The sequence below is a fragment of the Coffea eugenioides genome, chromosome 4, assembly GCF_003713205.1.
Source record: "Coffea eugenioides isolate CCC68of chromosome 4, Ceug_1.0, whole genome shotgun sequence".
NCBI lineage: Eukaryota > Viridiplantae > Streptophyta > Magnoliopsida > Gentianales > Rubiaceae > Coffea > Coffea eugenioides.
In genome coordinates this window covers 14,668,343-14,679,440 of record NC_040038.1, presented here as the reverse complement: position 1 = coordinate 14,679,440, position 11,098 = coordinate 14,668,343, and the positions used below count along the sequence as shown (strand labels likewise).

The window sequence follows — 11,098 nt, the reverse complement described above, 5'->3', positions numbered from 1 at the left end:
AAACCCCAAACTTATAAATTTTCATTGAAAACACATCTATCAAATTTTTAAATGTCCAAATATTTTAAATTGATTTGTCATTTCAGCTATGGAACCATGACAAAAGGATAACTTTGGAATAAAATAATTTTCTCTTTCTTAAACATAGTATGTTAATCAAATAATTTGAATTGGGTTGAGATTGTTACAATAATTGGAAAATAGGGGAGGCAAGTGATATTTTTAGAATTTTAATAGTGCTACGTGAAACCTCAGGAGAGATTTATGAAATTATCCCAATTTAAAAAGATATGTAGTTTGGAGCAGTGTTTTAAAAGGCATTCGCGGGGCAAGGCGTTCCAATACTGCCCCTAGGCAATCGCATAAGGCGAAAGTATTGTGGGGCGTATACCCCAAACATTTTGGCATGCCTCTGAAGTGGGGCGTTAAAAACGTATGCCCCACAAATTCCCTTAAAAAAAGAAAAAAAAAAGATTTAACTTCATCAATTAAGTGTTCAACTTTTTAATATTCAGCTTTAGTGCTAATTTACTATCTTTTATATTAAGACATTGAGTGAATTAGATATGAATTTATTCGAAATATAATATACAGTTAGGCAAGAAAAGTAAAGGAAAAGAGATTGTTACCTGTAGATTGGATCCTGTGATGGGATGGAAATTCCGGAACCACCATCAACTATTGGAGGAAAATTACCTAGTGTATGTACACTAGATGAAGATGATGACATGGATCATATTGACTTTGATGAATAGTATCATTTTATTTGTTAGTTTATTTCTAATTATTGGTGCTATTCCTTGTTATGCATTATAAGCAATATGGTTGCTAATTTGGTATTTTATTTTTGATACTAGTTAAGTGTGTTTATTGAAACAATTAACCCTTGAAATTTGTGTCTACTTGAATTTATGTGTTTGTAATTTAAGCGCTTGATAATGTGGTGACTTTTGAATTGTGACTAGTTTATTTCTAAGATTGAACTTTTTGTAATGTTAATTATTCTGCTTTTTGTGCGGGTAATATTAATATGTATGTTTCTTAAATTATTAGTTAGAGTTATAGAATAATAATTCTTTATTCGTATAAATTTTTTAAATTTTATTATATTTATTTATATCTTCAAATGACTTTTTTAACAATATATATCATATTTATATATATTTAAAAAACAAAAATTGGTAGGGCTTACGCCTCACGCCTTAGGGCTTTCACCTCGTTGGGACGGATACTAAACAACCCGCTTAACACTTTCACCTTTTAAAACATTGGTTTGGAGAAAGATACAGAGATTTTGAAATCCAACACAGTATTTGTTCAACTATTTAATTTTTATTAAGTATTGGTGTACATGGCAAAATCTATCATTATACCATCAAACATAAATAAATATTTTCTAATTAATTACGATGTAAAAATTTAACAAGATTGATCAATGCAACCCCAGGCCAAATATCTTAACTCTGCCATTATCTATAAGTAGGCCTGTCAATTGGGTTATGTGAGTTGAATTTTGACATTTTCAAACTTAATTTATATAAAATATCATTCTTTTGAACCCAAATTCAGCATAGCTAGACTAAGATTTTCATAGTTCATGCTCAACTTACAAAAAAAGTTGGGAATTGAGCCTAATTCAAAGAGGCCCAAATTCACCTAATGCATTTTTCATGTTCACAAAATTTAGTTAAACCAAATAACTAACCAATCTATAGACGTTCTACAATATCTAAAATAAAGTTTGAATTTTATGGCAAAAATAATAGAGTTTATCATAACATCCATAAAACCTATCAACTGGAGATTGAAAAAGAACAATTTATCATAAAATTAGCCATCTAAATTTCAATTATTTAACTAGATTCAGATAAACAAATATTCTTAATTTGTGTATTTGCAGTTCATATCGAGTATTAAGTGGGCTAAATTTAGTGCAACTCAAAGATAACTCACATTTGAATCCGTCAAAATAAATTAGCCCATACATAACTAACTCACATTGCATAAGGTTAGCCCACTATATTTAGGGCGGATTGGTTGAGTTTGGGCCAGCCCAGCTGAATTGGCAAGCCTATCGATAAGGTACATTTATTAGTTGGAGCAAAGCCATTGAACATTATCATATGAAAAAAGTCTCAGGTAACATTATTCTAAGCAGCTAGCAAAACCTGTCTTTCCCCTTTTTTTTTTTTTTTTTTTTTTAAAAGAAAAGCATTTTATAGTTGGTCACAAATAAAGTGTGATCTACTAATTAAATATTTGTTTTACAATACTTTAGGCTACTGAATTAAGTAAACTTTCTTTTACATGTTTTATCCTTAAAACAAAAAATGAAGTATGACTTTGCATTAAGAACGTCATATGTTGATTACATTGGTGCCAACACTTAGGTTATGGTTCTTTACTTTGTTAAATTATGCTAGCTATTCATGAAATTCAAGATAGTTTTTCTTATGGAATTAAGATGTCAGGTTCAATTGGCCTGAATTTGCTTACTTTGTTGCTCCATTACTATTCCATTCATTCATATGTGAAATCTAAATTTTGTTACTTCCTATTTTCTTAGAATTCGTTAAGAAGATTACTCTACTTAGTAATGAGAAAACAATGATGAAACATAGATACACAAGATAAGAGACCATAAAATTTTTGTTAAATGTATATGCATATTTTTTTATTTAAAAAGGAAACATTAGAAATTATAGGATTTAGTTAACTTGGTTAGGAGAGAGGAAATATCAAACTCTATTTGAGAAAGGGAAAAAATTAATCTTTGACATGAATGGTTAAGTGAGAATTCCTGATAAATGTAGTAAGTACATAATGGTTAAAATAAACTGTGAAAATTATAGCTTTCGCATATTAATAAAGTGACCACATAAAACAGAAAATAATTTGTGAAAATAATATCTTTCAAATATTAACTACTAATAAACGTATATCTCATTTGACGTTGGAGCTCCTGATGTCGAAATCCGATTCATGATCCAAATCCTACTATTTCATCTGGGGTTTTTGGCCATTCTAATCTTACTTTTGAAAATTAATCCCAAAGCGATTTACTTTCAAATTTTATTCTCTTCTTAATCGAATTATTGCCACATAAAATTTCCAAGTCACGTACACTGGAAAGAGAGTCACTTTTGATCTCTCAGTTCCATTCTCATTGTCCCACTTTTCCTCTCTATTCTTTTATCCTTTCGTCTTTACATTTAATTGCTTTTTTTTTTCTTTCTAACGCGGAATTATTTCTCTAAGAAGCCTAATATTGTTAAACAACTATCTAACATTTATTTAGCAATTCAAATTTAAGTACTTGCGATCTCTATGCAAGTCAAGGTTACTTTTTTTAAAAAAAATTCTTAATTGTAGGGTGACTATGAAATTTGTAAGGCATTTTCTTTTTTCCAAGAATGGATCTTATTATCTGATTATCCACCCTAACATGCCAACGTGGAAAAATGTGACCATCTAGGATATTTACATAATTGTGTGACTCTAATATCTAATTGTTTGATTTGTGTTGAAAGCATGTTTTTAATTTGTATATACGTACCAGTTCATTAATTATAACATAATTTGTATGTTTGGGGATGTCCATGGTTTCAAATGATTCTTTTAGTGCATTCAAATGAAGGATTCAAGACATCAAAATAGCCTTTTCCCATTTCTTGCTGAGACATTTTTTCTTCGTTTGTTTCCTAGCAATACCTAAATATCATTTGGTTGAATAAAAAAAAGGGCCAGAAAATTTCATAACTCTTAAAAGAAAATTTCAAATGGAATAATTGGTTTTGTTGAAACTTTAATTTGATACAATAATTGAGAATTAACCTAACTAGGATGGGATGCCGTTGTCTTGAAAATTAAAAAAAAAAAAAAAAACTCGAAAGCTTAGTTCATGTCACATAATAAACTCACAAGTGGTGACTAAGTCAAGCTTGCCTTTGTTACTTTCGACCATGGATTGGCAGAAAATAGGGTAGAAAAAACAATTACTTTCGGAAAAACATGTGAAAGTGAATGACGTGAAGAACATTTTATATACATAAGATTATTTTGGCTACAAACCCCATGTCAATGAAATATGAATTAATGAAATTGATGTACTTTGTCTCAGACTCATTCATTTACTAAGAACAAAGACATACCTCTTGTCCTAACGCTTTTTCGGGGAAGAAAACTTGGTTCAAACTTATGTGTATATGTGACAAATAAATCCATTTAATTAAATTTATTCATACCCATTCATGAATAGATGGGTATGGGTATCATAAGTTTTTGCATATGGGTATAAATGAATTACTCAATAATATCCATTTAATAAATAAATGGGTATTATTGGGCAACCCATCAAGTCCAATTAACCCATTTAGAATTGTCTTCCCCTAAATCTCCTCTCTTCGCCCACTTATTTTTTTTTTTCAGAATTTTCATTTTGTCATGATATTAACTACTTTTGTTTCATTATTATTATTATTTGTTGGTTTTGTCTTATCATTTTATTTTCTCTTAGTTTTTTAACTTGTTCATTTTTTAACATTACCAATTTATGATAAGTTTTAGCTTTTTTTTCCTACCTTTTCAAAATAAAATTTTAAATTTACACACGAAAAAAATGTTAAGGGTTCAAAATTTTTGGATTAAATTTTTATGTTCTTTTTATTGTACTTAGTTCAAATTTTTATATTCTTATTGTTCGATTATTAAATAGCATGTAATTTTGCTACATAGAGTACGAATCGGAAAAAAATGGTAATCAGGCTTATTGAGCATTATAAGTAAATATTTAAAACTAATGATGGGTGCAAATTTAGTTTGCAAAAATGAATTTAAATGAGTTTACAAAAAGTTAAAATAAATGAGTTATAAATGGGTAATTGGGTTACCCAATTTATTTTTTGATTTACCCATTTATACCCATCTAATTAAATGGGTATAAATGGGTTGATTCATTTATAACCGTTACCTATTTTAACCAACCCAAATCCGTCCAAGTCATCCATTTTGACACCTCTACTTATGTAGACTTGAGTAGACATGGATACCAATAGATCCTGCTTAATACAAATCTAAATAATTAATAATTAGTTAATTCTATAAAACCAAAGATATTAAATAGTTAGATCTGTTATAAAATAATCAAATAATTAATGGATGTTATCACAATCTATCACACTTTTTTTGTGATAAACCTATCACTATCTTCAAGATGATAAACTTATCACTATCTTTATTTTCGAGAAGATCTTATTACTATCTTGATAAGAATTATAACTAACTCTTCTTCTATATTCTCCTATAAATAAGAGTCACCCTCTCTTGTTTTGAACTCAACATCATCTATATCTATATACATCATCTATATCATCATCTGGTTCAGCTACTGTTAACCAATGTGGCCCCATAGTACCATAACAAACTAATTTTGGTTCGTGATGATACCAAGGAACCACATTGGTTATATTGTAAACATAAAGGTCCAAATTGTTCATGTAAGTACTGTTTCAATGGTGCATAAAAAGCTCGCGTGATTTCTCCATTGAGTTTTCTCAATTACAGTTATAGGTCCAATTTTGGTCAATTTTTGTGTAGAATAGATGCCAAATTTGTACAATTTAGTAAATGAAGAACCACGTTGTTTAAGACCTCAGAGATATGGGATCAAAATGTAGTAGAGAATAAGAGAATTAGAGTAAATTTCGCTTTAAAGGCGTGACTAATTCTCTCTAACAATGTAAACATTTTCTACCATTGAGTAATTGAGTACATAACTTTTCTACCGTTGAATGATTTAATGGCCACATAATTTGCAAACTTTTCCTTTAAAAGATTTCCTTGAATCCATCCAGAAAGAAGATAAGCCCGGAGGCTCTTACATTTGTAAAAGATAGCCTTCAGGGTTATTGCATGCATATAGATCTGCATAATTCTTCTTTTATGTTTGGATCAAGCAATTCACTACTTCATTCGATTATTCAAGGAGCTATTTAGCCATTTCCACCATTCCAGTTTGCACAGCTTAAGCAAATTTGGGTTCCAAAATATGGCGGACACAGAACTTACAAGGACTGTTTTAGGAGTTATTGGTGAGGTTTAAATAATCATCCCAGATGTCGTCGTGATTTTCTTAGCCGAAGAGTTTGGTTTTCCTTGTTTGTCATTGCTTGAATGGATTTTGCTTTGTCTATGAACACATGTTTTTCCTTTGTCCTTTTTTTTTAGGCTCATTGAACAAGTCCTATATATTGGATTTAATCCTCGAGCATGTTCAAAAACATAATTATTCTTTTAAGTTTGAGAGTGGATTGTAGCCTTTGTTCTTAACAAAGTTAATAAAAAAGGGCTTTGCTGCCTTATCTTGGAGCAACAATTCTGCTCTCCCTCCTCTTTTAAATCTTTTAAATGATAATTTGCGATTTCTAGATACTTGAAAACAGATTAACTGTTTTTCTGCTTCAATTGGTTTCACAGATGTACTTTTAAGATCTCGGAAATAAGACTATTCTGATGTGATATCTTCTAATTATTGTTTGTTAATCAATGCAGGAAACATCATATCTTTTTGCATGTTCCTCTCGCCAGCGTAACCTCACTTTTTTACCTCTCCTAAATAACACACTAATTTAGCAGACAGGATCCTCTGTTCATTATATCTGTTCAATGCAAAACTACATAGTTCCACTTACTAATATTGCTGATATGGCGCATAATATTGAATGCATATGTAGGGGATGTTTGGTAAATGGGTTTCAAATTCAATAATATCCATAAATAATGTTTGTTTATGCCTAATTGTACCCATAGTCTTCTACTTTGGAATTTCACGCCGCATGATTCAGATGACATTAGGCAAGCATTTGAGGATGAGTTTCTTGAATTTGTCAAAGTTGTAGTTACATGCACTCATGTTGATTTAGAAAGTAGGTCATCCATGTTAAAATTGAATTTGAAACTCATTTATCAAACACCTCCTAAATATGCATTCAATGTTATGTGCAACATCAGCAGTATTAGTAAGTGGAACTATGTAGTGTTGCATTGGATAGGAAAAATGAATAAATATAATAGACAAAGGATCCTGCCTGCTAATTTAGATATCAATGCACAAAAAGACACAAAAAAAGAAAAAGAAAAATAGCAATCATTATTAAACAACCTAACACATTGTGTGCAAATGATTTCAAAATGCAGCCCAACATTTGCAAAAATATGGAAAGCCAAGTCAGTTCAGCATTTCAAGCCAGACCCCTACCTTGCGACGATATTGAATTGTGCATTGTGGGTATTTTATGGCCTTCCTATCGTCAAAGAGGATAGCATTTTGGTTTCCACTATCAATGGTGTGGGATTTGCCATAGAAGTTATCTTTATCGCCATATTCGTCATATACTCCGACTGGCCAAAACGAGTAAGTTTAACAGCTTTGATCCTATATTTTAGAATCGTCACAGTTTAGCCTCTAAAATGTTTGTATATTTATTATGTCTAGTTCCATTTCATCACAACTGGTTTAAAATACTTTAACTTTGGAATTGCCAACGAAATGCTTAAATCATATTATAATGTTTTTGGATAGTAAAAACAAAGTAAACTAATTGTATATACAGGCGACTATAATTTTATTGAAATTGAATTACAAGGCAAGTAAGTTGGATAACTACAATTTCTATTGATTATTGTTATTGTTAATTTTCAGCGCAAAATCTTCATGTTCCTCGTGATCGAAGCAATCTTCTTTGCCATAGTTGTTATTATTACCGTAGCTGCTCTTCATGGCAACCAGAGGTCTTTGTTTGTTGGTGTATTGTCCCTCATCTTCAACATCATGATGTATTTTTCGCCATTGACTATCATGGTATGTATTATTTATTTTGATGCTATATGTGATATATATTAATTTGATCTTTTTGATAAATCTAATTAACTAGATTAGATCAAGTCAATTATGATTGGTAATATTCTTTTACTATTTCTTTTGCAGCGTCGAGTAATCCAGACCAAGAGTGTGAAATACATGCCATTTTATTTGTCACTTGCTAATTTTGCCAATGGTGGTATTTGGTTTTCTTATGCTTTCCTCAAATTTGACCCCTGGCTTGTGGTGAGTAATTATATTCCCACTGTATCAATCAACAAATGGGAGTTATTTCAAAACCAATAAGTTAAATTCTTTAAAAAAAAAAGAAGATGGAAAAGCAATTATAAAAGCAATGATAGGGATAAAGCAAATACAAACAATTCAATATAATGTTTTGACAAAGACATTTCTTTTTGGAAAGATGTAGATATGTTTTTCAAGTTTCAACCACCTTTTTATGTGATAGTACATTTTTAAACAATTGGTAGAATAATATTGTCTAAAAGCACTTCAAAAATAAGATAACAAGGGACTAACAATTCTTTAAAGTATCATTTAGTTTGGAAACAAAATTCACCATCATCTTGTTTAATGTAAACAATAAAAAATCGAGTGAATCAACTACAAAAATGGATTTTTATTTGTTTATCCAATTAATATAATTTCAAAATAGTCATGCTATAAACAAAGAAATTAGCGGTCATAAAGTTGTAACTTAAAAAAATATATAAAAAAAGTACTTCAAAATTCAGCATTATTTTTTAATCAAATTTTGCACATTGCCTCTAAAATATAATTCTCTAATTATTTTTACTTTTGTTGTTTTTCCATGTGAATATTACAGATACCTAATGGTTGTGGTGCTGTTGCTGGACTAACTCAACTCATACTATATGCTACTTATTATCGCTCAACAAACTGGGACGAAGAAGAAAATCCCAAGGAAGTCCAACTATCCTCTGAAGCCTAACGCACAAACAAAGAGGATTTAAGGGGAAGGGCAATTTCAATTGACAAAGTGAAACACATTTTGTAGTTTGTAGTAATTTGTTCTTGCTTATACCTTAACTACTAGGGAGGAGTAGTTTGAGGTAATTTGAGAAGAAATAGTCATAAAATATGACAAATCAATTTTGAAATTCATTTTCCAGTTCTAAAGAAGTTAGAGGTTGATACTTTATGTAAAACATTTTGAATAGTCGCACAAATCTCTAGTATGAGTATTTGTGTAGAGGCGCAAAAAAATACCATGTAACCCATCCCGCATCTTAAAAAATCAATTAATAAAGAATCTGTGACATTACAAAATCCAAAATCCTGCCACTTCCAGACAATAAATGGAGGAAATTAGCATAGCCAAAACCTAGTTAGTATTTTTACAGACAATAAAAGTGGCACAAAAATTAGCAAATTGATGTTTTAAAATTGAGACGTAAATGGCAAAGAAGTGGGTTGTTTCAGACCTGAGCTCAGATGAGATGGGAAGCGATGAGGCAAGTTATTTCAAACAAAGGGATGTCATCAAACAAACAGTTAAAGCAACGTGTCTTTGTGTTAATTGCACAGCAAAGGCATTAAATGTGTCTACAACATCATTTCAGTAACTATACCAATAAGTAAGCTTATATAACTTGTACATGATGCAAAAACTGATTCCAAAAGAAGTTCCCATTCTAGAAATACCCGTAAGTTTCCATGAATCAAAGCTTTTAATGTATCAGAATGAGGACATTTCGGTAAACATATACAAACACATGCTACCCTAAGCCGTACCAAAAGCTTTACAAAAATCACACAACATCTCACATTCCCAAAAAGTCCCTATCCGTGCGGTTGAAATTCAACCCCCTCTTTGACCAGAACTCAATCTTATATAGTATAAGAATATCCTATTTGTAACCTTTCACAACCTAGAAAATTTGTAGAATCACCATTTTTTTTAATGATGATTAGGCAATTAAAATCACATTAATTTGTTCCTATGATATAGTTTAACTGACAAGGACATTAACCAAGTGACTACGAGATCTCTATTTTGACTTTTAAGCCCCTTCCTTTTTTCCTTTCTCCTGTAATGTCTAGAGTCTTCCCTTGAACACAAAAAAAAAAGGTAGAACCACACCACTTTATGCAAATTAATCACTAGACATTTTCGAAAGCAAGTAGAGCAGAGATAATTGAATCACTTTTCGAACTATTTATTGGGGCGACCAGGAAAAAGTTAAAAAGCTTGATATTGTACATACTAAAAGGCATGGTACGTAAAATGTAGTCAAGAAATATGCTAGTTTCGTGCGTGTAATTGTTTATTTTTCAATTTTGTTGGTTAATGTTACAATGAAAGTACCTTACCCAACTCCCTAAATGTCTCAAATCAGGAAAGGGTACTACATGGTCATGGTACACCACTTGGTACTGTCACCTAATTTGCTACGCTATCTTTTGAATTTACCTGTAGTGAGGAAATATTTGTAAGTTTTTCCATCAAACAAGTGAATATATGTCATAGGTTATCACATCTAATCCAAAATATTTGAGTCTAGGCATCTATGAGCATGGGCCCTTCCTACCACGCCTACAACAAACTTGCTAGATACATGTGGTTCATTTAACATTAAGTATGTAGTTCGTGGTTTAGGTTTTTTTTCTTCATATATGTAAGTATGAAATTCATTAAGTGATTCAGAAAATTCACCCCTTGATAGTATCTATCGGTACTTTCATTTCAAATTTAGAAGCATAGTTATTAAATCCAGCCGAGGGAGGAACCCAGTGAAAGAGGTGAGTCAGCGGATTACTAGTTCAATCAGTGGGTCAGTGATCTAACCGATGGGTCACTAAATATATTTAAATATTATGTCTAATAATTTTTATGCCATAATAAATATTCGGTTAGTCTAATTTGTTATAGAATCATTAATTCTTATAAGAATTAACAGTCTAAATTTAATTAGTAATCCACCAAATATGGGTACAATCTAATTTATTTATGAATTTTCAGTGCAAAAGTTTATTAAGAATGATATTTGTCTTTAAAATGGATTCTGTAATATGTTATTTTTTAAGTCAATTTCATAATTTATAAAGTTTGGGGAATAATAAAATGTTATTAAAAGATTCCAAATAATTTTGTTTTGGAGAAATAAAATAAGAATAAAAATATAATATAATATAAGAAGGACAAATAACTTACAAATGGGTGGTTGGTTGGTTCAGTGGTGATTGTATTCTACTTCT

The 11,098-nt window shown here is 30.5% G+C and overlaps 1 protein-coding gene across 1 annotated transcript; it reads left to right on the top strand.

Moving 5' to 3' along the window:
• The first annotated feature begins 6,046 nt into the window (after nucleotides 1–6,046).
• On the top strand, nucleotides 6,047–8,831 carry LOC113767549 (bidirectional sugar transporter SWEET5-like). The gene is made up of 6 exons (XM_027311680.1): nucleotides 6,047–6,089; nucleotides 6,550–6,586; nucleotides 7,195–7,411; nucleotides 7,700–7,858; nucleotides 7,985–8,104; nucleotides 8,706–8,831. The coding sequence occupies exons 1-6, from the start codon at nucleotides 6,047–6,049 to the stop codon at nucleotides 8,829–8,831; spliced, it is 702 nt and encodes a 233-aa protein (XP_027167481.1).
• Nucleotides 8,832–11,098: the final 2,267 nt, after the last annotated feature.

Excerpts from the sequence above, each read along its gene's own strand:
- LOC113767549 (XM_027311680.1), top strand. The coding sequence starts at position 6,047 with ATGGCGGACACAGAACTTACAAGGACTGTTTTAGGAGTTATTG. Across the intron at positions 6,090-6,549 it reads GACTGTTTTAGGAGTTATTG|GAAACATCATATCTTTTTGC; the intron begins GTGAGGTTTAAA and ends TAATCAATGCAG. Across the intron at positions 7,412-7,699 it reads ACTCCGACTGGCCAAAACGA|CGCAAAATCTTCATGTTCCT; the intron begins GTAAGTTTAACA and ends GTTAATTTTCAG.